This window comes from Botrytis fragariae, assembly GCF_013461495.1.
Source record: "Botrytis fragariae strain BVB16 chromosome Unknown tig00000045, whole genome shotgun sequence".
Taxonomy (NCBI): domain Eukaryota; kingdom Fungi; phylum Ascomycota; class Leotiomycetes; order Helotiales; family Sclerotiniaceae; genus Botrytis; species Botrytis fragariae.
In genome coordinates this window covers 220,775-246,099 of record NW_023500991.1, presented here as the reverse complement: position 1 = coordinate 246,099, position 25,325 = coordinate 220,775, and the positions used below count along the sequence as shown (strand labels likewise).

Here is a 25,325-nt window from a genome sequence, read left to right as displayed (position 1 = left end):
TACAATGATCAAGGATTTACGCTTCCTCCAGCATACTATTCCCCCGACCATGCGCGACCCTCAATCATACTACATTAAGATTTTGTCCGCGTGCGATGGTGTTCCGGAATGCCACTCTGCGATATGCAACCCCCGTTCAAGCGTCTCGGATCTCATTAACCAGATTAAGCAAACTATCGACTCCTATCGAAAGGCATTTCCGAGACAAGGTACACCTGCTGAGGCATTCCTTACAGATCGACGTTTCTACAACAATTAGTTTTATGCACTGATTCAAAGTCGTTGTATGACTTGCTCACCAAGTTAGACACAACCAGTGAAAAGAGACTAATAATCGATATCATGGCACTACACCAATCCTACAAGAGAAGAGAGATTGTCGAAGTTATATAGATCAATAGTCCAACTAATCCAGCCAATACAATAACAAAAAGAAAACTATACCAAGCCCTCACTGATTTAATTAATACAAATAAGATTGAAATTAAGGTAATGAAATAAATAAAAAGGGATTAAGGATTTTTATAATTTTACGAATTTCTTTTTCGGTTATATATATTGAAGATCATAAAAGAGAGCTCTGAGTATATAAACAGGGTATTCACTTCAAAGGAATGACTTCAATACAATGGTTACTATATCAAAGGAATTAAGTGAAAGCAAAAGAAACTAGTTTTTTCAATAATGCCTATATAAAGCCTACTACTTTCCTATATAGCTAGCTCTTTAGATAAAATACAATTAGACATACAGGACCTACAATACGTGGGTGCTACGTCTTTCGTATCCTTCTCGAACCAACATCTATATAAGACCTACTACTTCCTGTACATAGCTAGCTCTTTAGACAGAATACAGCATAGACATTTAGGACCTACAGTTCGTAGGTACTATATCTTCCGTGTCCTTCTCAAACCAACACTTACTTTATAAAAATAAAACTAAATATAATATTGGTTGGGTTATACCCCGGTTTACCCCGAATATACTCTACCCAGTGCCCAGCCCTGTAATTTTGCGGAAACTTTGGAATTCAAGATGTAACCCCAAGCTATCTTCCGACTATTCAGTGGGTGTAAGTAATACTGTTTGTGAACCGGGCTTCTTGATAACGATTAAGATCTTAGTAAGATCCGGCAATAAACTCCCGAGATAAAACCTTCGTCATCTGACGAAACGCGGACGCTGTATGCAGAGAGCTATTTCTCCTCTTGTACAGTGTGATAAATGAAACTTCGCCATCAGAATATCCGGAACTCATTTCCATTGAAATCAGTTGCAATAACAAGCTGTTTTGTATTATTATGTGCTAAAATTATGTACCGCCGTTTGCCATCTCTTCACTCAGCATCACCGAGACCCTCGTATTCTCATCTTTCACCTTAAACTGCGATTGAAAATCCCCCACTTAATTCCTTTGCAACCTTCACAACTATATCGCCTTGAGAACTGACCTGGGAGTTCACGTTTGTACTATATTGCTTTCCATTGCCACTCGCGCTACTGGCCAATCCCAAGAAGACAACCCTCTCGATACTCACCCCAGCATCGTACCCAAAATGTCCAGATACATCAAAAGTTTTTCCATCCCAATAGAATTCAATCAATGAATATCCTTCTTGCACAATACTTACTCCATCATCTAGATATAATTCTCCTTTTGCTGTTCCATCAGCACCAACTGGAACAATAATCTCAAAGTTTTGCTTCCTGACTTCTGTGGTCGTCATTCCGCTTTCGATACGTTGAGGAACGATGACTCCACCGCGATAATGAAGGGGTATATCAGTGATATTTTGATCGGTAATTTGAATTGTGTTTGCATGGCCAGTCACTAGAGCATGCGTGTAGAAGTCATAGTATATGTCCTTTGGAAGATACAAATCCACAGTCGTAGAACTACCTTCCATGACTGGACTAACAAGAATTCCAGGCCCGTAGAAATATTGTGTTTCCAATCCAAAGGTGGCAGGATCAGATGGATAAATGTAAAACATAGGATTGATAAGTGGCGTTCCATCAACAGATTGTCGATACAAAGATGTGTATAGGTAATCTATCAATCGATACCGTATATCGATCGCTTTCTTAGCTGCTTCGGTGACGGCAGGCCAGAGATAGAATTCCTGGCTAATGACTGGAGGATAACTGTTGTGATTACGGTAGAATGGGGTAAAAGCACCGAGCATAGCCCAGCGAGCACACAGTTCCTCATTAGTATCTTCCGCAAATCCGCATACATCGGCGCCGACCATGGGAATTTGATATATAGATGCAAAAGCTAACATGCCACGGATAGACATACGGTAGTGGAGCCAGTCACTGAAATTGTCTCCAAGCCAATGGCCTACTTTGGTACCCGCACCGGCGAATGTGCTGCGTGTAATGATCAAAGGACGATCTTCCGGCCGGCGGTTTGCCATTGCGTCATAGGAAGCGGTCGACATCATGGTTCCGTAAAGATTATGAGTGTCGTACATAGCGAGACCATTTTCGTGAATTACATCTGTATTGATAGTTTGGTTGGAAATTCCTCCTTCGGCGGCGTTCCAGGAAGGAAGGTACGCTGCAGCGTTATGAATTGCGTATCCGGGGTAAAGTAAATCGCGCCCGGGCAAACCTTGCTGTGCCCCTGATGCTCGTTTTAAGGGATTTGCTTGAGCCGGCAAGACAATCTTAGGATCTCTGCTAGTAATTGATCGTCTGCTGCTTGGATCTGTACAATTGGTTGTACCAGAAGGCTGGAATGCGCAGGGGAATCCAGGTAATACACGAGGTGGTGTTCTGACTGCAGGTGGATCAGGAGGAAATCCTACTGCTGATGCGTATGGATTATCGCATGGGAAGTAACATGGGAAATTTGATGGTTCATTCATATCGATCCAAAGTCCATCAATGTCAACGCCAGTCGTTGGATCGAAGAATGTAGAAAACTCATTGTTCCACCAGCTTACGACGTTTTTGGAAAACCAATCTGGGAATACAGTAACTCCAGGCCATACGACCCCAAGCCAGAAAGATCCATTATTTCGCTTGAGAAAAATATCATCGACAGCTCCACGATCGTAAGCAGTATTGTCTTGATATGCAACCGCGGGATCGACCATGAGGATTTGCTTTTGATCATGATTGTGGAGATAGTGATTGATGTCTTGCATCATATCCAATGAAAAACGCTCAGGATCGAGAGTGAAGGTCTTTCAAGAATTAGTTATGTATGTTTCAAGCATAGTATACTCCTTACCTTTCTTGCATCCATATAATCAATATCTGTCCACATAACTTCAAGAGGGATTTCTGCCTTCGAATAGTTGTAGATAACTTCTGCGACTGCAAAAGCATCCTGATAACCATAACGACAATTGTGAAACCCAAAACCCCAATAAGGCATCATTGCGGGTAAGCCAACAAGCTCTGAATACTGCTGAGATAGAACAATTGGATCGGGTCCGGCTAGAAAGTAAAAGTCTAAAACACCCCCGAGAGTGTTATACTCAAGATACTGATTTTTCCCATTTGTATTGTTGATCATAATATCCATACCATTTGAATTCATAAAAAACACTCCATGAGTACCACCAGTTCTATGTTCAAAATATACCGGGTGGTTTCCGTATAAATTGCTACCTGCAGGAGTTCCATAGGCGTCACGAGACCACAGCGTGCGGATATAATCTGTAGTGTTTAAACGGAATGCATCGGAATGCTCGCCGAGACCATATAGATTTGGGTTGGACGGTAATTTCGTTCTCAATCTCAAGTATTGCGATTCGAATACAAGACTTGCAGCGGAAGTGTCGAACAAGACCTCGTCTGTCTTTGCTCGTGTGATTGAAAATGAGAATGGAGAGCTGACATAATGGAATTTGATATTGGCATCCTTGGAATTGGCTGACGATCCAGTAGGGCGAGGGAAGACTGATTCAGGAACTTGGTACACAACATTGGCAGGATCTTGAATCAGCACATGTATGCGATCATCTAGCACTAGTTAGCAAGAATAGAAGTCTTGAGGTGAAGCTTGCCGACCTGTTTCATATACCACTTTTAAGGATAGACCTTTCAAGTCGGTACCGTAAGTGTCGCAAGCAGGTCCAGCCAGGGTCAGGTCTGCGGAAAGGGTTGATCCTGTTGTTTTGACATTAGAAGCTTTGTAACCTGGACATTTCGAGAGAGGAAGTGTGGCATTAGTATGGTGGCTTATATCACGGCGTAAGAAGTCAATATTTGCTGCTGAAACAGCTCTTGCTGTAAAAAACAGCCAGAAAAGTATGGTCTTGACCATGTTGATTAACTTGGCGATATTGGTTGATTTTTCCAAACGTCCGCCACTTCTTATACTCCGTAGATCTGGACGGGGGATTAAGGGGCAAATTCAAAGTAGGAAGTTCACCTGTGATCGGCATGGAATCTTGCATGTATACGGATGTGACCGTGCATGAGACAGGTTGACAACAAATTTTGACTTGCAAGTGATAATTCCTAGAACGCTATTGTGTATGCAGGTCTTAGGGTGAATCGCATCTCGATAGTTTTTTGATAGGCGAAGACGACGAAGACCGCTAGAGACGAAAATACTTTAGTACACTTATTCTCGGCCGTTGGCCGTCAAAATAAGTCTTAGTTTAGATTTACTATTGAAAGAAGCAATGCGTAAAATTGAACGGGCCGATTTACACAATTTACCCCTCATTTTGTCTTCATCCCCGCGAATTCTGCATGAAAGATGACGGGTCTTCTTGGTCCCTCGCTAGGCACTACCCCACAATGACACTATTTTGCTAATGTCATGGAAGTGAATCCTTTGAGAGATGAGGGGGCACAAGGTAACGCCTGGTCAATTCTCACCTGCACTGGTCGGGATTGATTGTCGACGCCCGTGAAAAGGTTAGCAAGCAGCCAGTGATATCGGATACGTATGTGCTTCATATGCGCTCCTATACGCATGAGAATTGTGAATGCAACATGGAAAATTTCACCGCTTGGCATCCAGGCTGTTCAAAGATTGAGATGTTGTACGGGGAAGGTCTACCGGCGTAGGCATGTAACGTGAGGGTTCTCGTATCATGTCATGTGTTCGTCGGTGTTTCTTCGGACAAAAGTCATATGACCAGAGTCTTGGCATGTGTCGTCTGCCCGCTATCATGATCCGACGGTTGAGTCCATTCTCGGTTGAGTTCCATCTGAGACCACTTCTCAGCTAATCTACTAACTTCCCCGGAACTTACATGAAGACCATTAAAAACTTTAATTTGTCCCTCAAAACTTTCTGAATCTATGAATTTGTTCTCATGGCCGGATATGTTCAAAAACGGGGTTAAGGTGCATAGTCTACTTCCTTGTTGACACTGTTCTGTTTGAATCTTAATGAGTTTACATCTCTGTTGGCCCTCAGAAGCATCCCGTTCGCCTTGAGTTCCGCTGCACTCGCATGTAGTCGTGCTATAGTTGTAGCCTCAACGAATGGTCTATAGTGTTCCTTTTGAGAGCACGAATACTGCCAGAACTAGACCATTTCATGGTTTCGTTACATCGAGGACTTCAAATTCCTTTATCGAACATGAACAGCTTTGCGACGGTGTCTATAGACTCCCGGGCATTCCGATATTCGATCGGGTAAGTAGAACTCATTTGCCGGTCCGTATATGAACCGATATATCCGACGCAGCCGGAACATCCGAGTTATGGTCGATACCCATTAATAATCGTTCATTGTATTCTTGCCACCGCTCATTTCATTGACCCGGAAGAAAACACTTCTACTCGATTCGATCTTCTAACATTGTAGAAGAATACTCTACACTGGTTTTGTTTGTAGCTGTCGGCTTCAACGGCATTATTTCGGTACACTTTTCCGCATAATCACGGGTGTAGTCAGATAAAATTTTCGCCCCACTAACTCCTGATCGAAGCAATGTTCTTTTGAGATTCGAAAGACCATTCACATTTTAGTGATATAAAAACTAAGATCATCTCGCAGCTATCCAGTTCGGAGGCTAGACTATCTTAGCAATTGTGACTATCGTCTCCTGCCACCCGCATATTCATGCAAAGCAGACTCAGAATCCTGCATAATGGAGTCACGCATCAATGGAAAATTACCCCGGATGACGATCCAAGGCCCACACGATGCTGGAGAATTATCTTTTGAGGAGAAAACCATCACGAACGAGGAGCTGGAGTCATTTATGACGTTTCCAGATTCTACTTTTGATATGGATACATTCTTACAGGATAATCTAGATATCAATTCTCAATGGCAAATGGTGGACTCGGTCCTTCCACCTCAATCCGTTGTAGAGCCAGGCAATGGTCCTTGGGCATTTGATACGGCTAACAATAACTCTTCAAGCACTTACTTTCCGGAGCCAGCTGCGATTGATTTCTCTCTCAATAGTTACAATACTCTTGGTGGTCATCTTCCAAATCTCGAGTCTGACGGGTGGCTTACATCATTTCTTGAGTCACCCGAATCGATACTTTACCCCTCTTTTGAAGACACTTTATTTACAGAGCCGCACTTACCTTGTGAGCCTCTTCAACCTAGAGTTCGGATGTATTCTGAGAATACATGCCTGAATAGTGGTGCATCTGAAAGAGATTCGCCAATTGACGAGGTTCAAAATGAGGTGCCCGAATCGGTACCATCAGAGCCTCGGATAGAACCCCCTATCGCTGAGGATCAAGCAACTTCATCCCTTCATGACATAGCTGTGGGAACTCCTCAAAATATGGAAGACTGTTTGATAAATTTTCACAGTGGAGTAAAAGCGCCGAAGAGAAAGAGAAAAGAGTTCAATCGAAGGGAAAAGTTGAAAGTCCATTTGGTTAGACAAGCTGGAGCGTGTCAAAGTTGTCGAGCTCGTAAAGTCGAGGTATGTTCAGTTAATTATATCTATATTCATCACCGGAGCAAGGATCTAATATTGCAGTGTACATCTGATGGCGTTTGTGATCGATGCTTCAAGTTGGCTGGTGATCCACTTATGGCTCGACAAATTTGCATCCGACATAAATTGAAAGATGTGTACCTTGGAGTTACAGGTAGTCAGAACCACCCAAAGATACTCTTCTAAATACTGACTTAGCATAGATGTTCAAACCAGATTGCTCACATCTGGGAAAGCGCAAGTATATCAGCTACTCAGTGCACTTGAAGGTCATATGGCAAAGGTCGAACTTCGTGCCGACTGTTCCATGGCAAACTTTCCATGTCGCTCACTTCCCTGTAAAGTGATGGTTTGTAGATCTGAGGATTTCTGCCGGTGGAGAAGCTTGACAAAAATGAATGGTGTTTACATAACACACAAGTCGTTGCGAGATAAGACATATCTAGTTGTCCCAGACTCACTGCCTACTGTTGACGAACTAGATTTCTTCGGCAGGGAAATCCTTTTATCTTCTCCCGAGAGCCATTCTGGTAAAATAACACACATCTTGGATAAATTTCTCTACATCTATTGCAAACAATATTTTGGGTCGCATCTGGTGAGTTGTATTGTTCTATGAAAATTTGGATATTGATTGACCAATAACAGGCATGCCTATGCAATGCTGCATTCAGAATCACGAGCTTAAATAGCCTTGTTTTCTACGGAGTGGCAAATATCCATTGCCATCCCCATGGCCAGCTTGATGTAGTCAACACAATCAATGACACTTTCTCTCCAGATACCGTCCGTGAACAAGTCCGCCTTAAAGCCTCCGAGGGTCTCGAGGAAGCTGAAAAATATTTCTTTTCCGAAATTGAAAATCTCTGCAAGAAGTCTGCAAGCAACAAACAAACGCGTATTATTGCCGGTATATGTTTGTTAAGACTGATGCTTTTCTATCGGGAACGAGTCGTACGAATCGAGTTGAGGTCTAATCTTCCAAGATGCAAGACAGACGAAGACCTGAAAAATTGCATTCACCCTGGGAAAACAGATCCTCAAAAACGATCCGAACAATGTGGTTTCATGTATAAGCAATTGGCTGTGGCATTCAGCACTCTTTGCAGAGGCGACAATACACCACTGGCCACGGAATGGGAAGCTGAAGCTGCCGGAAGAGTAGCCCCAGATGCTCCCATGCTTGCGAATACTTTCTCGGAACTTAAGATTGCATATACGGAATTTTGTAAACGGTCCCCACAATCCTGATTTGAGGCATCACTAACAATGATGTAGGTGAAAAGAAGCTAACTCATAGGGATGATGATGTGTTCAAGACTTTGATTGTCGATCCAGCTGAGAAAGAGAGAGAACGAATAGCGAAGAAACAATCGAAGCCGCTCAAAGTTCGAAAACAGCCCAAGGGTTGAGAACTCTTGCCGGCGCCTGCATCGACCTTGAATAATATCATGGAAAAATGCCTCCCCCCTCCAATTTTGTGGGGATACTCGCGCTACAACTAGCTGGAAGCTCATTCACATTTGTAATCCCCAATTCTGGTACATTCTTGGGTCGTCTATTTTCGCGAAATGTGATTGACGTGGTCTAGATTTCAGCTCCGCATTACTGTATCCTTGAGAGCTCCTCTTCAAACCTCTTGCTCGTATTCCTCGCCGATAGGAAACAATGAGCATCGTGCCGATTAAACAATTGAAAGCCACGGGCTCGCATATAGCATCAACTATTCTTTCTTCCCTCGTCAATTGATGATCATGCTTTTGGGCGGTTTCGGTCGTTGATGCACTACCAGTACCAGCTTGAATCAATTTATCATTGGTGGCGAACTGTGTCGACATTATTATTTTCGCCGACATAATCATCGCTTTTGTAGCTGGAATTGCACTTATTTCTGAAGCGAGAATCAAATCAACTGCACAATCAATTCCACTAGAATAAGTGCATGGTGCCTCGCTATCTGGCATTGTTGGGCTAGGAATACTTGCTACCATGCTAGACGTAGCCGGTGGATTCTACTAGTATTGTAGAATAAATAGAAGTGCAGAAATGAGAAACGAAACGGAGGATAAAAAATTCTATGGATCGAGTAGATATTGATCGCTTTGGAGTTTACCCAAATATGTGAATACCAATTATCTGCCAATTTGGCTAAACCGTACTCAGATCTTCAGTGCAATCAAACTTACCACATCCAAAGCTTCGATTGTGTAACGTGTGCAGTCAAGAAAATTTTGTGATATGCTAGTGCTGTGAAATTGTTGTGGTGAAGCATTGTTAAATATTGGGGCGCAGTGAGGAAGTTCATGAACCGGCCTCGATGGTTTCTGGTAAAATATTTCCCGAGAGTAGATAATCTTATTGCATCTTTGAACTCTCCTAAACCAGATTCATAGAATCATATATTGAAAACTAATTTCTTGAAATTTCGGAAGCCTTTTGATACAATCACTGTGTCATTGTCCTCGTATGCAAACAAAAGGTGACATAGCTGGCTGGATTATTTTTTCTAAAAGCCAGGGCGTGATGTAGAATTGATTAAGCTATACACTGGTGAAATTCTTAATATATTTAATTCGTTATCCCAGGAAAATCAGTCATGCAATTCCACTAATCACTCTTTCCCCGCCCTTGATAGAGATGAAAGGAAAGATGGGCTGAGATAAAAAGCTCCAATCAGCTAGATATAGCCCCCCAACCACAGCATGCAGGAAATCATTCCAAGCTCAGAGTTCTGGTCGTCAAGTTTCCCAATCGCTCGGAGAAAAATTCGATCAATCCACTGTCCGTGGATGCATTTTCACGATGAAATCCTTGTTGTATGTTATTCCACCCGCGGAAGTATATATTCCCTCCTTGAAGACTTCGATATCGAAACGTCGGACGATCTTTAGAGAGTATGTTAGTTCATCCTATCCACTACTCTCCCAACTCTCAGATTACGAGGATTCTAATAACCAAAAGAATCGAATCACTCACCTCGGATATTAACTTGTAGGTTTCCATCAAAGCAATCTCTTTTCCCAAGCAAACTCTTGGCCCCACTCCAAAAAGGAACATACCATGTTCCAAGTCCACATCTTTACCATCCATCCAGCGCTCTGGCCTAAATGCATCTGGGTCGGGGCCGCTTTTTTATGTCAGCGAGAAAGAGACACAAGGAAAAAAGAAGAGAGAACGGAGGGAAGGCAAAAGAGCAGGAACCTTACAACAAAATCGGATCCCTTTGTACGACCATAGCTTGACTCGTAATATCCATCCCCCCTGGCACAAAAAATCCATTGATCATCTTCCCTTCTGGTGGAACGATCCTCGGAAGCCAGTTAGTTACGCTGGGGCTTAAACGCATACCTTCTTTGACAGCACCGATTAGATATGGAAGATGAGCTCGCACTTCTTCATCCTGGATTGGCGTTGAAAGCAAATTCTGCGATTCAGCTTCACGAATTTGAGCCAGCGCTTTATCGTAACAGCCGGGCGTTATAGCTAGGAAACGAATAATGGCGCCGAGGGCAGTAGCGGTAGTGTCAGCGCCGGCTTGGATGAGAAGGGTCACGTGGGAACGTTTTTGTAGGGGAGTAAGTGGTTCGTCATTGATTCTTGCGTCGAGACAACTGCAAAACTTAGTGCAATTCTCACTGGCCCAAATTTGAGATCAAAATACTCACTGTTGTAAAAAGTCAGGCTTCTCTGGATATACGCCCTGAGATGTCTCATATTCACGCTGCGTGATGGCACGATCGGCTTCATAAATTAGATATCCTACACCACGTTTACTGCTGGGCTCGGGTAATAACCATGATGCAACCCCTGGAAGATTTATGATGTATTTTCGAAACAAGGTGAATCTGGCCACAAAGCCAACGAAATCAAGGGATTCTCTCCAGTGGTGGAGTAAGTCTCGTTCATCTCGACTATTTTTCACGAAGCCCCATGGTTGACCAAATGAGAACACCGTCATAAAATCGGCCGCGAACTCTCTGTAAAGAGTAAGCTTTTATTTTGAGAAGGTAAGACAATGGATAACTTACGCTACCTTATCAGAGAGATCAACTGTTTCACCTGCATTTGCCTTCTCCGTCATAATCTTAGTAAAAAGGAGTATTTGATCATCCATGCTCTTCTCCCAATCTTTCCGTAATTCTCCGAGTGCCCACTGCAGATTTCATGTTAGCGACGGTGGAAAAAGCTCCCTAATAAGTTGGAGCAGAGAAAAATATCGTCCAGGCATTTCCATAACAATGGGTTTAAAACTTACCGGTGCAGCCCCCAGCGCTTTCCTTAAAGGTATGTGCGCAACAGATGGAAGGGTAGAGAATGCGTTCGGCGGACCAAAGAGACCAGTACCATAGAAAGTGGACTTTTCGTTAAGACTTCGGTCCCAATATATCTCTTTCAACGCGGATGGTCGTGGAAAGAGGAGCATTTCAGGGGCAACACGAATTGGTGCATCTCCTGAGAACTATTAGCCCAATTTATAGCTATCGTTGTTATCTGAAAGCTTGGCATACTTCCATATTTCTCGATCAGACCATCTACCCATTGATGTTCCCATCTTTTTACCGAGATAATCGCTAGAGGGAGAGAAAAGCAAGAGGAATACCATGGCCCACGGAACTTTGCCAAAGGATGAAAGTATAAATTGTAAATTATACGATAGGCAATAGAAGTAACTATTGTGAGGACTAAAAAATTCAACGTTGGGTAAATATTGATACTGGAGAGAAGCATCTTGACTAAATGATGATTGCAGATAGCATTAAACATCGTATTACATCGCACAATAGAAACTGTCCATTATATAGATGTATTTGCAAACACCGAGGATATAATCTTCAACCGAGTACTCCACCGAGAGATGCTTCCGAGGCATGTCCCCTCAAGGGAATGATGCATATTTGTTAGGTGTGTACCGTCCGGGTCAATCGATAGGAACCAATCTGGTAGGCTCATGAGTGGTGACATGGTGAGATTGCTCTTTTATTTGAACAGTGCAATGCGCCATTTTGATAATCAACATGTCAAGTACCGAAGGCGGCAATACAATCTATCAGGGCACTTGCCAAGATAGGAGTAATCTGCATTTTACCCCTCATGGATATTGTCAGATAGACGACCATCTGCAATCTGCAAAATGCAACGGACAAACAGGACCATGAAAATAATGACTCGATGAGATGATAAAATATGCTCGTCACCAATTTGCAATCGCTCGGCTCCCATCATTTTGCACTTAGATGGGGGGCTGCCAAAATTTCAACCAGTTACCTCTCGAAGAAGCATGACTGCATATGCTGGTTAAAATTGCATATGCACGACGCCGAGATATTGGACATTTGACTGAATCGCGGTTTGATGATAAATCAATGTTCAACCAATCAATTCTGCCATATTTGAAAGATGGCCAGTACAAAGTGTGTACGATAAACGGTGATACGTTGTCATTTAATGTTGTTACCCGCAAAGGAAGGAAGGAAAGAGATTATAGTTGACGGAGCGAGCGGGAGGGTGGTTCTGATCAGATTATGCACCGACCATCAATTGAAGGTCACGTGCTCATATTCTCACGAGAGGAGAGGAGTTCCTTCCCTTTGAAGGATACTTTTACTAGGTAGCTAGTAAGTATCTACTACCAAGTGAAGTATATTTGGTACTTGGAGCAAACGGAAGAAAAATGAAATGTTCTCTTCATTTCACTTCCACTGATTTCCTATTCAAATCAGAGATGAGGTTTTGATCTTTCTTTTCATCTTCACATTCATTCATTCATTCATTTCTCATAATTTCTTCAGTCAATCATCTAAAACCTATTCCTTTCATTACATAAAATGCTTCTCCGGTATAGAAGTAGTCTCTTCTCTGCCATTGGGGCTCTCTTCATTCTTTGGACGTTGATAAGAAACCACGGAAAGATTGTAAGCCATGTGGTTGAACAATATCAAGGTACAGTGACTACGGAAATTGTGAAAGGATCAGGTTTTGAACAAGTTCCTACCATTCAAATCATCGATCCTCTGGTAATTGAAGTCACAAAGCCCCAAGAGGGCTTGTTCCAAGCTCCACCAAAAGCTCCAATTGATCCGCCGACCCTCATCGAACCTACGATTGTGAGCAGCAGAGTTACCATTCATTTGTCAATGCAAAATCCCGAGGCCACCACGATAACAGCGACGTCCTCTTCACAAACCTCAACTTCCACTGCAATGTCAATCAGTCAGGATGAGTTCGTGAAAGAGAACGCGATACTTGGACAGTAAGTTTGTAATAGCTCTCTTCGACTGTCTGTTTGCTGAATATCTTTGTCAGGGAACCAAGTGCCGGTCAAATTTATGGAAACACCCTGGATGGAGTCATAGGTGTGGGTTCGCATACTGAATCTCACCTATCAGTTCTCAAAGAGATTGATGTCTGGAAATCGTATGCCAAATCGAAACCACTTGAGTACAACCCATATCCCGACTATAATAGTGAAGTTTGGAAGTCAAAGAATAAAGGATCTTATGTGCCATGTGATGGAGTAGATGGACCAATCCAAAATATCTTGGCGTTCTCAGGACATTCAAAAAATTTCGAACAACCACAGATGGGATCATTCTCGCTTTTTGATATCGACAGTAATTTGTGCTTCGAGAGGGAAACTAGGCTTGGCTTATACGGATACGCGGATGGTTTCGTGGTCCCAATTAGTACTGGTTCAATCGCTGGGACAACTCGGCATAAACGCGAAGTGCCTAAAAACATACAATGGGATGATACTAATTGGGGATCGCTTCAAAGCCAATGTGTTGCAAAGAACACGAACCGGTACCTGATTTCCGAGATCCCCGAACCACTTAATGAAGAAATAATGATTCCTGCTAAAAATATATCTTCGGCATGGAATGACTCGAAGGCAAAAGAAACCAACACCAAGAAGAGAGTACTTGGCACTATCATTAATCGAAACCAGGATGAGGAGATTAAGCAGAAATATCATCTCGTTAAGGCACACCTAGCAAAGGCAGCCAAAGCCGCAATTGATGCCAAAGAGCCCTTCAAACCACGTACAGCGATTATGCTTCGATCATACTCTGGAAAGAAGTGGAACGACAATGACAAGCAGAATGTTCGTTCGCTTATTACAGAGCTAGCGTTGAAATCTGGAGGGGAGTATGAGATTTTCTTGCTCGTGCATATCAGAAACAGTACCATTGCTATAGAGAACGACGCAGACTACATCGAAGCTCTTCAGAAGAATGTCCCCAAAGAATTCCATGATATCGCGGTGCTTTGGAATGAAGCTTACGTACAGGGATTCTACCCACTTATTCCGAAAAAGATTACCAACGTACATCAATCTCAATGGCTCCCCGTCCAGATCTTTGCACTTGATTATCCACAGTTTGACTTTTATTGGAATTGGGAAATGGACACTCGATATACTGGCAATCATTATGATCTTCTCGAGAAACTCACAAAATTTGGAATGGACCAACCAAGAAAATATTTATGGGAACGAAATGAACGATATTATATCCCTTCGATACATGGCTCCTACAATGCTCAGTTCCGTAAGTCAGTTGAAATTCTATCGGGTAAAGATACGATATGGGCTCCACCAAAAGTTGCAAATGTCATTCCTACCGGTCCGCTTCCGCCTGTTTCAGACCCAGCACAAGATAATTATGAATGGGGCGTTGGCGAAGTGGCAGACTATATATCTGTTGCACCAATGTTTAATCCAAACGGCACCGGGTGGGTTGGAAGGAACGATGTCTGGGGATTCAATGGACGTAATGATACTCCTCGTCGCACAACTATTATCACCCATTCATTGTGTAGCAAGAAGCTACTGGATGCTATGCATACCGAGAACCTCAAAGGTAATCATGTTAGTAGCGAAATGACACCTCAGACAGTCGCTCTACTTCATGGATTAAAAGCAGTATATGCACCACTTCCAATATTCTTTGACAGAGCTTGGAATGGGACGAGTTTAAATAAATGGTTCAACCCTGGACCGAAGGGTGAAAGTGGCATTTCGTCAGACAGTCCATACGGTTGGGGTAAAGAGAAAAGGTTTCTTGGGATTACATGGTATTATAGGGCTATTCCACCAGGTAGGTTGTATAATAATTGGATGGGATGGGAGGATCATGGAATTGGTGGGGTTGAGGTATGATACAATCCTGGCTTGGTTCGCGCACAGTTGCTAACGTACACAGTGGGAGAAAATACATGGCAGGCCGTGTCTTCCCCCACTTCTGCTTCATCCCGTTAAGAATACAGAGAATACGAAGTCTGGTTATGCTACTAAGTATGATTTTCCTTGATGGTTAATGGCTATAGATATGCATTGGTTTTGGTTTGGAGGAAAGTTAGGAGTTGGGAGCAGGTGCACACAGATGGGAATTTGCCTGCTACAATTGCTACTAAAACCGGATATATTGAGGGGTTAGACAATGGGCAGAAGACTAGTACGCGATATAAAAAAGATGGAATTATTTGCTTGGCTGGAATTGCTAGATAATGATATGAGATACGAATTTGCGATATTTAGATTACAGTGCTGATTGTTCTTCAAATCGACTTGTTTTGATGGTATCCTGGCGAAATTGAATGAATGAATGGGTGGCCGGTGATTCTTAGGGGACATATTTCTTTTGTGCCAATGCTACAGCGAAGACTACAATAATATTTCGATAGCATGAATCGGCACCTTCGCCTCGACCTAAGTAGAGAGCTACAAGTCATATATTTAAAGATTTGGGGATTTGGCGAGGATATTTTAGATAGGTGTTTGAGCTCTATAGTGTTTTGTTGGAATGTAGAATCTTTTGGGGGTTTTTTTCTTGGTGATGCTGAGATGTATATGGATAGATGCTGGATTTTGGTCTATGCTGGTGTAGATAGTACAGATAGAGTGTTTGGGTGGATTTTAACTTTTTGGGGATGGGTTGGTGGGCATTTAGTTTTCTGGGGGAGAGAGGAATATAGCGACGAGGGGTAAGGGTTTGTATGTGCTGAGGAGAGGGAGTGTAAGCTGGGAGTTTTAGGAAGTGAAAAAAAAGGGGGGAAAGAATAGGAGCGAGTGAATGGAAGAATGAAAGTGAGAGATAGGAGGATGGTGAGTGGTGGATGAAAAAAGGAGGAAGGATGAGTGAATCTATAGCCGGACATCCAGGGGGGTTCTGGAATATAAATACTACGAGATACCCATTGATGAATCTCGGTATTGATGTTTGAATTTGGAGAGTTTGGCGAGAAGGTGGGTTGTGATTGTGATTGTGGATTTGGAGTGTGATTGCTGAAATTCTCGATTCCCTCTCGGTAGGTTAGAGCGATGGGTTTTATTCTGATTTGTTGATTTTATCGTTCTGGGGGTATTGATTTTCATTCTTGCGTAACTCTGGCTGTTGTTGTTGTTGTCGATGACTTTGGGACAGGATGGGATTTTCTTTCAGAGCTTTAAATTTCTTGATGATTGGAAAGATAATAAGAGTGCATAGCAACGGAGAAGAGATAGGATAGGTAGGTATAGCTTACTTGGATTGAGGCAGTGGAATTAGACGAGCTGGGTGAGTCAGTGCAGTTGGGGATGAAATTTCATGTCGGGTGTAGTCGGGCAAATTCTTTTTGGTTTGGGAAATTGATGACAGTGAAGATGGATAATTGTTGAGCGGGAATTCAAGTGACTAGGCCAGTCGCCTTGCCGAGTCGTTCAACCGACCATCTCCTTTTCTGCTTGTGGTATACGGTACATATATTGTATGACTATGAGAAATCCTGAATTCTCTTCAACACACTCTCAGGATACAGAATAGATTTGCTGGTAGAATTCGATAGCAAATTTGGGTTGTGAGCTTTTCGTTCAGACCATGGGGTCTTGGAGATTTATGGTCCAGAAAAGTGCGGTCTCAGCAGATTGATGAGCAGGTGTGACAATATATAACGTGATGTTTTGATTATTGGTGTTAATGCTATTGTTATTCTCATCTCATACTTTTTGCGAATTTACTGTACCAGATGCAGACTACCATGGGAAAAAATCCGAAGCCCTAGACTCAGACCTGGTACTTTCATGAGTGACACATCTCTTGCGGTGATGCGCTTGAGCAAACGTTTGTTCTCCTTGGATTCCCTTGGATCTTACTTTATTCTTCTATCTTTACTGGATGGATGAGAATGGAATGGATCGGATGGGAAAGGGGTTTCATATAGTAATGAAGGATTGTCATTTTCCTTGCAACGGCCAAAGTTATGCGAGGGCGAATTGGGTATCGGGGGAGCATGCGGGAGGAATTGGTGGATAGATAGTAGCTCGGGCTAGGTAGTGTGTTCTCAATCTGAAGATTGGAGGTTGGATGTTGATGAAAAGCTGGAAAGCGATCAAGATATCTTCCTGTTTGCCCATTTAAAGAGCGTCAGCTCTGCTGAGTTTCAAAGTATCAAACATCGGCTTGCCTGATAGAAAAAAAGATGCAGGAAGATTTTGCCATCGGTATGTTACTTTTTCTTCTTAGAAGAAAAAAAAGGGTAGTTGCCGAAAGGTTGATTGAAAGGTCCCTCTTGAAGCTCCTTTCATAGACTTGGTTTCATCAAATTTTCGTAGATGCTTGTTGTGAGTTGCAATTACTGGTCTTACTATCCTTGAAACACATCGTTACTATCAATGTTATTTCACATGTGTTTTACGATACTCATTACTGCTATAATCACCTTTATCTTTCAGAAAGAACTCGGGAATGATTCAAATTCCACGCGCGCCTTTGAGTAGAGAATCTCAAGGAGATCCAGACAAAAAGAATGAGAGTTTTCCCTCTAGTGGGGCTTCCTTGAATATGGGTTATTTGACGTTGTTGATGAGCGGTAGTCGTACTACATGACTGCTCCCTGATGCCAGTTTTACAGATTGCCGTCGATTTGATGACTTACAATAGGGTATGGGCGGTTTGTACAGCTATGATAGAGCCTCCCCGATGGTAATTTAGGACTTTAGCGAAGATTGAACAAAAATCAAAGTGTGTACCCACGTGGTACCTAGCCAGGTAGTGCTAAAACCATAACCTGTAACTTGTAAGATATGGGAACTGGTGAATTGTGCAAACCAATATGGTTAAATGTCGGAACTCGAGGCAAAGAGATCACGCTGTGGCTACAAATATGGCGTTATCAAGGGGGTTGAGTCTGGTGACAGATATTCTCATCTCATCTTCAGACCCACGGTGATTACATAATATCGACGGTCTTTTTGGCGTTGAATTGGAGATATAAGCACCCAAAGGTTCTCGGGGAGATAAATAACCTCTCGATCCATGATTGGTTCGAATGATTAATAAGCACATCACTCGAAAGAGATCGAGATTCATATTATTCAGAACTCAATGTAATACGGTTTCTCGATAGAAAGGGACAGAGAATGAGATAAATGAATACATGGATCAGAGCTTCTAGTGACTATATCACAATGGAGTGTAGAGGTATAATTTAGCGAGTTTTACAAATTGTGATCTAAAGTTGAGAGACCTCAGGCCTTCCTTACTTCTTCTAGTAAATCTCACAGCCATGATATCGTTTAATGTCCTCACAATGTTGCGAATGGAAACAGGAGGGCTTTTATCGTCGCTATAATGCTTGCTTTTAAGGATGTTACTTGGAGTGGCAATTTGTAGACGAAAGTGTGGGAATAGAGGTGTTATATCGTGGCGAAGTCGAGCGCACAACTATCATACCGGAAACATTGTCTTCATTATTTGTATGAGAACCGGCTGTCATGGAAGTTCGATACGTTCGATATTCTTGGTATTGATATCACAAGGTGATTGTTACTGTTGCTATCATGTTCTTCTCGTTGTTTTCTCTTTGCTACTGAGATGGAAATCAGAGGACTTTGGCTGAACACAACATATGTTGTCCTTGAAAGTCTTAGAGGCTCAAGAAACCCGCGATCACGTAAAGTACCGTCTTTGAGAGTATTATGAACAATGAAAGTTATGTGTCTGTTGCTTGATGACGAAGTTTAAGTAGCAAGACCCTGACCATTGATACGGGAGGACACAGTGAATTTGGAGGATGCATGAATTTGCTTGCATAGAACGACGAACCGATCAATGTAATGATATTAACCCAGAAATTCACAAAAGGAAGAGATACTTTCACAGTCTGGTACCGCTGTAGATCATTTTTCACTCTCTATTCACTTGTGCCGGTCTTTACCTCTTTCGCCCAATTCTTGTATAAATTACAGGAAGTACTGTGGTCTGGGGAGTGTCCAGCAAGTTGTAGTATGAATTACCAAACACTTCGGAGCTTCCACTATGGAATCTTTGGAAAGTCCGGAAATAAATTAAACACCCTCGCTCGGCACTTACCCTGGAAATTGTCAACATCGAGAATGTCCGGAGAAGTTGTTAAACCCCATCATAATGTTGCATGATTTGACATAAGATCTTGCGAGGATCAGGGGTAAAGACCTTACATAGAGACGATGTGGGGTTAAGTCCCAAGCTAAAAAATCGTGAAACCTTATAAAATGTGATTCAAGCAATCTGTACGAGAGCGAAAGTTCGGGCCATTAATCAAGATATCGATTAATGTAAAACTCTTTTGTTCTATACGAAAAGCGATTGCCAAAGAGCTTTTGACTATTGGCATGAATTTGTGTATCGATTTGAAAGCATGAGGTCGTCTGAAGAATGGGATGAAAATATTTGACATGATTTCGAGGGGGACGTGCCATCATCTCCTGGAGAGCCCTATTTAATTTGAACTTTAAAACACGACAATAAACATCGGTCCCTTATACTTTCAGCTCCGCCAGGCAGGGTTTTGGTTTGTACCAAGGGAAGAATGGGGGAGCTGAGATACCTGATCATCGCAACAGAGGTTTTGACTTAAGGTTAAATCTAAGGTTACTCGTATTGTCAGGAATTATGAAGATGCATACTTTGATAAGTAGTGAAGGCTGGTACGTGCCATTAGGCGGTCTAGATTTCTGCAGGCATGAAGTGGCCAAGATTTGTAGCAGCGCAGCATATAGGGGTTCAAAGCTTGATTTGAGAGCTAAAGCTCGGCATTCTTCTAACGCCTTATGCGGAGCCTCCATTTTACAGGACAAAAAGTATAAAGACTCGGCTAAATTTGGTTCGTACCCCTAAGGGAACAAGGCTGACAGGGATAACCTGGATGAGCTCAGAAGTCAAAATATAATCAAGCTTTGTTAAAATGAGACATCATAATGCCGGCGAATAACATGGGATGGCGACTACCGAAATGGACAAAATTGATTGATTGAATGCTTATTCTGGAACAAAGGTCTAGAATCATTCATATTTTCGGGAACCCTCCGTCATCTAGTCGAGAAGTAGTTTGGTTCTTCTGTGTGGAGAAACGACGCTAAGCCCTGATTCTCATAGCTCGCGAGGCATTGATAATGAGCTATACTCAACGAGTGCAACTTGAAACTGTAAAACTTTCGATACTATGCAGAAGCGTCGTTCATAAATTACATCGTTCTACACTGCCGAGCCAACTTCCACAACTAACGTAACATGAAAACTTAATGGAAGTTCTTCCATCAATCACACATGCATTGTTATGGAGTACAAACAAACACCAAGAGCTGGAAACTGGCCGAGAATTTGGGATTACCCTTCAAATGTTTCCCCTATTGACTTCCTTTTGACTTTCATACTTTTTAAGAAACCAATGAAGTTATACGGAAGTTAAACATATTGCATTGTCCTCATTCTCGTGAGTGGAAATCTTGCTTGGGATCTGATAGGATATTTGGGATAGCATTGCCTATCTTCCGTAAAAGATCTCGTACCTGTTAAGCTTGGCAAACGTAATGAGGAATTTCGCAGCGTTGGGAGAACATCATTAGATCTGCGATCACGTAACCTGGTCATTGCCAATAGAAATTCATCAACGAAGACCACCCGCAGATGCGAAATACCTCTGTATATCGGAGCTCAAGTTTTTGTATAAGTAGGAGGCGTGTTCTCCTTCATTACTCTTTCATCACACACTCATCTAATCATCCATCAGCACACTCTTTCTCACATACTCCGAACAATTACACTCATTTTGTTCCTTCAAAATGGTTTATCTCACAAGCCTCATTGCCTTTTTGGCCAGCACTGCTTTAGTTTCTGCAGCTCCAGGTTCTGTGAGATCACCCAATTCTACTATTACTACGCGCAAAGTACTAACAGTTCATTTTATAGGCCCCAGCAGCTCTCGATGCGCGTGCTGATTGTACGTTTACCACCGCCGCTACTGCTCAAGCCTCAAAGACCAGCTGCACTACTATCATCTTGAACGGTATTGTGGTTCCAGCTGGAACCACTCTTGATTTGACTGGCCTCAAAACCGGTACAAAAGTTATCTTCCAAGGAACTACCACGTGAGTTATTTCCTTTGTATGCATGGGATCATTCTAACAATATTGCAGCTTTGGCTACTCTGAGTGGGAAGGCCCTCTTGTTTCCATCTCCGGACAAGATATTGTTGTCACCGGTGCATCCGGAAATAAGCTTGACGGTGGCGGAGCCAGATGGTGGGATGGACTTGGCTCTAATGTTTCTGCCGGAAAAGGCAAAGTTAAGCCAAAGTTCTTCTACGCTCACAAATTGACTGGATCTTCCAGTATTACTGGTTTGAATTTCCTCAATGCACCCGTTCAGTGCATTTCTATTAGTCAATCTGTCGGATTGTCGCTTGTCAATATTAACATTGATAACTCTGCTGGAGATGCCAACGACCTTGGTCACAATACTGATGCTTTTGACATCAATTTGAGTCAAAACATTTACATTTCCGGAGCAATTGTAAAGAACCAAGATGATTGTGTTGCTGTTAACTCTGGCACTGTAAGTTTATCCCATTCCCCAACATCAGTGAATTTTTCTGATCAATAATAGAACATCACTTTCACCGGTGGAAACTGCTCTGGTGGCCATGGTCTCTCTGTTGGTTCCGTCGGTGGACGATCCGGCACTGGAGCCAACGATGTCAAGGATGTGCGATTCCTCTCTTCTACCGTTCAAAAATCAACCAATGGCGTTCGAGTTAAGACTGTCAGCGGTGCCACAGGTACTGTCTCCGGCGTCACTTTCCAGGACATCACTCTCGTCGGCATCACCGGCGTTGGTGTTGATGTTCAACAGGACTATGAAAATGGCAGCCCTACTGGAACACCAACTGGCAAGGTTCCAATCACTGGATTAACTGTAAGCAATGTTCACGGTACTGTTACTGGTGGCCAGAATATTTATATTCTTTGTGCAAACTGTTCAGGCTGGACATGGAATAAGGTTGCTGTTACAGGTGGAACTACCAAGAAGGCTTGTGCCGGTATTCCTTCAGGAGCTTCTTGCTAAGCTCGAGGCTTTCTTGAACTACTCAACGAAAGAAGTCATGGCAGCTAATCATCGTTGATAATCATGGGGTAACTAAAAGGGGGATAATGAGTTGAAGGCTTTTGGAGGAACACTTTGGTGGTTTGTTATAAGAATTCTGTTGTAGATGGTGGCAAAAAATTGGGCATATAACCATAAGAGTCAATGGGCTCTATAGTTTAGACATATACTTTTACCTAGATTCATTTCCGTTTATTCTGTACAATGTATTCGTGATTGTTCGCTGACATCTTCCCAACGCTCGCTTAAGGTGATCACCACTATAACTTTTCTTCGAGTTGGGATTTTATGAGCTAGTGGTTGGGGGGCACATTTACTTTTTCAAAGTCAGTCAAGGAAGACTAATACCTCTGTAACCGATGCAATTCTGACAAGACAGAATTTGAATATTGTGTCTATGAGCTGAAGATTACTTTCTCTGTCATCTTGATCAATAATCGATTCTCTCGTCGTTGCTACAAGTCTTTCACTACAAAGTCGCATTCCCAATTCAAGCTATGCCAAATTTGGTAAAAAAAAGTCGCAATAATGTCATTTTTATTCGGGAACGTTAATGTAGATCTAATGAAGAGGCCGTGAATTATGCGAAGTCAATTCCACTTCCTTTACTTCATTTGCGGATTCTGCAGCTTGCAGTTGAGATTTGAAGCTCCCTTTAGCAGATTGGGTATCGGTTGAAAGAGTATCGTCTTCGCCAATATATGCAAGGGGACTGAAAGTGGGTGTTTGAGCCCAGGATAGTATATCTACCCCCTGAGCGGTGAATTGTGATGGCGCTAAGAGACCGATAATGGGTAGAGCACCCCCTGATGCTGGTAACTGTAGCGGATTATCAGAATTGCAGTAGTTATCAAGAAGTGCAATAAATTCTTCTTCTTTGACTGATGCGATTTCTCTTACAAAGTCTCCGTTTTTGAGTACTTCGGGATTCTCGCTAATGATGCCTATATCGCTCACAATACCCAATCTGAGAGATACTGCTTTTTGACCCTTGCTGTTCTTGTAAAGACAAAATGCATCTTGGAATATGGTTCCGGCGGCGTAGTTGGATTGGCCTATTGATCCAAACACGCCAGCGATAGAAGAAAGAAGTATAAAGAAATCGAGGTTATCCGGTAGAGCTCTATGGAGATTCCGTGTGCCCTGGACTTTTGGAGATGTTGCTGCCGACCATTCTTCGAAACTCATCTTCTCAAATAGGAAATCCCAGTACTTCTCAATACATGTCATTTTTTGGAATATCAGATCCAGTTACCTTTAAAACCATCGTAGCTTGCAAGCATCCTTAGCCGGGAGGAAAGGCTTTAGAGCACTGCGAGATAGCTTTTCTTAGTTGATCAAAAGATGTAATGCCGCAGTTGGGTGCTTCGATAGAAATTACCATAGCACGTAGCTTGATTAGCCAAGAGATAGTAGCATTTGTCGCAGGCCCAGACCTTGATAAAAGAATGAGATATTTTGCTCCTTTATCAGCCATCCACAACGCTGCACTTCTATCCAAACCACCCAAGCCACCTTCTATTATGGATGAAGACTTTGAGTCAAAATTCTACAGTGCTTGCGGTTGAATAGTTGCCTGTTATCAAGAGTTATTAAATAAATGGGAAGTCAAGCCATGCAAATAATTTGAAAACTTACAGGGATTATATCTGCTCCATCGACGCTTAAGGCTATCTTTCCAGATGTTTTACCGCTCTGCAATAGTCTCATGACCTCTTTAAGATTCCCGGTAGACATTAAGTGAAAAGGTTTGAAAGAATGAAATATTCCTCTATGAAAATAGTCGGTGACATTAAGCATTGTCTTTCGAATTTTTTGGTCTCTCAATATTAATAGAATCGATGGAGATCGCGGTGTATGTGATATTATTTACAAAAGATGGCATAGGTAACTTGGTATTGGTGTATCTATCAAGCGTACCGAGCTCAATAAGTCTTCCATAGGGCACAGTCAACTCCCAAGTTGCGATCAACGCGTCTCCAGACAATGAATTGAGGTAAAAATCTATGCCAATACGAACGAGAGTGATCAAAAGGATATTCTGGCAAGTCGATCAACAGCTTTTATTGGAAATTACAAGAACTTTGAGGCTCTTTCACAAAATCAAAATTGATCTTGTAGCCTAAGGAACTCGAGCGACCAGCCAATTCTTTCACGAGGATAGTGCTGGAAGTGTTACACGATGAGGTAGAGTGGTATCTCAGTCCTGATTTGGGACTTAATCTGTCGGAAATATCCTTGACGCAGCGTTGTAGTGCAGGATGTAGCCCGATTTCCAGAAAATCGCAAACTTCAAAACTGCAGTTTCTTACACCCAGTTTCCTCCTGGCAGATGATGTTGCTGTAGCCACAAGATCATAATAAGCCTTCGAAAAGTTAAATTTACTCACCATATTTCTGACCCAATATTGAGCTTGGATGAGGCTCTCCAAGTCGGCGATACGTTTACCTGTGACCGAAGATATCATAATGATAGGCGATAGGGGAGTTTGACCTATCACCAAGGTTTGTAGTAGGTGAGAGTATTCATCTGCCACATCGTTCATTTGAGGGGAATGATAAGCGGAGCCAGTTTTCAATTTGTGCCCAAATATCCCATCAGTATTCAGTTGTTGTTGAAGCAAATCAATATCGCTTTCCAATCCTGAGACGGCCACATTGCAGGGGCTATTAACAAATGCTATAGTGAGGTTCATGGAGTTGGAAAGGCCCAGTATTTTCGTTATATGTGGCTGAACTTCGAATTGTGCAAGGCTGATGGATATCATCGCCCGAGGATGTTGTTCACAATTTTGTCGAATTTCCTTAGCCACCTGCTCCTAAAAAAGCCACTTTGCATGCAGATTCGAAAGACAGACCAACACACGCGTAACTGAAACTTGATTTCTTAGTTCATGTGTTTTATTATGGGGACCTTGAGAGTTACCCGCGCTGCCGTCATTTCGCCAGAGGAATGGCGGTCTTGTTATCTGGCCCTGGAATCTCATGGCCTCCTTCGTGTGTGAACATCTATCTAAGATCTCTTTTAGACAAATCT

The 25,325-nt window shown here is 42.4% G+C and overlaps 9 protein-coding genes across 9 annotated transcripts; 4 read left to right on the top strand and 5 right to left on the bottom strand.

Moving 5' to 3' along the window:
• Positions 1-1,382: 1,382 nt before the first annotated feature.
• Positions 1,383-4,285, bottom strand: Bfra_003291 (putative glycoside hydrolase family 31 protein; the record flags this gene model as incomplete). Its single annotated transcript, XM_037333701.1, has 3 exons — positions 1,383-3,197; positions 3,245-3,981; positions 4,030-4,285. The coding sequence occupies 3 exons, from the start codon at positions 4,283-4,285 to the stop codon at positions 1,383-1,385; spliced, it is 2,808 nt and encodes a 935-aa protein (XP_037193788.1).
• Positions 4,286-5,463: 1,178 nt separating this feature from the next.
• Positions 5,464-5,788, top strand: Bfra_003290 (uncharacterized protein; the record flags this gene model as incomplete). Its single annotated transcript, XM_037333700.1, has 2 exons — positions 5,464-5,616; positions 5,669-5,788. 2 exons carry the CDS (start codon positions 5,464-5,466, stop codon positions 5,786-5,788), a joined length of 273 nt encoding a protein of 90 aa, XP_037193787.1.
• Positions 5,789-6,074: 286 nt separating this feature from the next.
• Bfra_003289 (uncharacterized protein) lies at positions 6,075-8,302 on the top strand (the record flags this gene model as incomplete). The annotated part of the gene is made up of 5 exons (XM_037333699.1): positions 6,075-6,875; positions 6,933-7,047; positions 7,094-7,488; positions 7,539-8,118; positions 8,169-8,302. The coding sequence occupies 5 exons, from the start codon at positions 6,075-6,077 to the stop codon at positions 8,300-8,302; spliced, it is 2,025 nt and encodes a 674-aa protein (XP_037193786.1).
• A 105-nt stretch (positions 8,303-8,407) lies between these two features.
• On the bottom strand, positions 8,408-8,881 carry Bfra_003288 (uncharacterized protein; the record flags this gene model as incomplete). The annotated part of the gene is made up of 1 exon (XM_037333698.1): positions 8,408-8,881. The coding sequence occupies one exon, from the start codon at positions 8,879-8,881 to the stop codon at positions 8,408-8,410; it is 474 nt and encodes a 157-aa protein (XP_037193785.1).
• A 780-nt stretch (positions 8,882-9,661) lies between these two features.
• Bfra_003287 (putative cytochrome p450 monooxygenase protein) lies at positions 9,662-11,618 on the bottom strand (the record flags this gene model as incomplete). The annotated part of the gene is made up of 7 exons (XM_037333697.1): positions 9,662-9,775; positions 9,867-10,017; positions 10,097-10,501; positions 10,556-10,867; positions 10,919-11,043; positions 11,146-11,342; positions 11,399-11,618. 7 exons carry the CDS (start codon positions 11,616-11,618, stop codon positions 9,662-9,664), a joined length of 1,524 nt encoding a protein of 507 aa, XP_037193784.1.
• Positions 11,619-12,715: 1,097 nt separating this feature from the next.
• Positions 12,716-15,199, top strand: Bfra_003286 (uncharacterized protein; the record flags this gene model as incomplete). Its single annotated transcript, XM_037333696.1, has 3 exons — positions 12,716-13,140; positions 13,194-15,042; positions 15,092-15,199. The coding sequence occupies 3 exons, from the start codon at positions 12,716-12,718 to the stop codon at positions 15,197-15,199; spliced, it is 2,382 nt and encodes a 793-aa protein (XP_037193783.1).
• A 5,768-nt stretch (positions 15,200-20,967) lies between these two features.
• On the top strand, positions 20,968-22,249 carry Bfra_003285sa (putative endopolygalacturonase 2 protein; the record flags this gene model as incomplete). The annotated part of the gene is made up of 4 exons (XM_037333695.1): positions 20,968-21,036; positions 21,095-21,273; positions 21,322-21,739; positions 21,791-22,249. The coding sequence occupies 4 exons, from the start codon at positions 20,968-20,970 to the stop codon at positions 22,247-22,249; spliced, it is 1,125 nt and encodes a 374-aa protein (XP_037193782.1).
• Positions 22,250-22,849: 600 nt separating this feature from the next.
• Bfra_003284 (putative polyketide synthase protein) lies at positions 22,850-23,518 on the bottom strand (the record flags this gene model as incomplete). The annotated part of the gene is made up of 1 exon (XM_037333694.1): positions 22,850-23,518. The coding sequence occupies one exon, from the start codon at positions 23,516-23,518 to the stop codon at positions 22,850-22,852; it is 669 nt and encodes a 222-aa protein (XP_037193781.1).
• Positions 23,519-23,573: 55 nt separating this feature from the next.
• Positions 23,574-24,025, bottom strand: Bfra_003283 (putative polyketide synthase protein; the record flags this gene model as incomplete). The annotated part of the gene is made up of 2 exons (XM_037333693.1): positions 23,574-23,837; positions 23,927-24,025. The coding sequence occupies 2 exons, from the start codon at positions 24,023-24,025 to the stop codon at positions 23,574-23,576; spliced, it is 363 nt and encodes a 120-aa protein (XP_037193780.1).
• Positions 24,026-25,325: the final 1,300 nt, after the last annotated feature.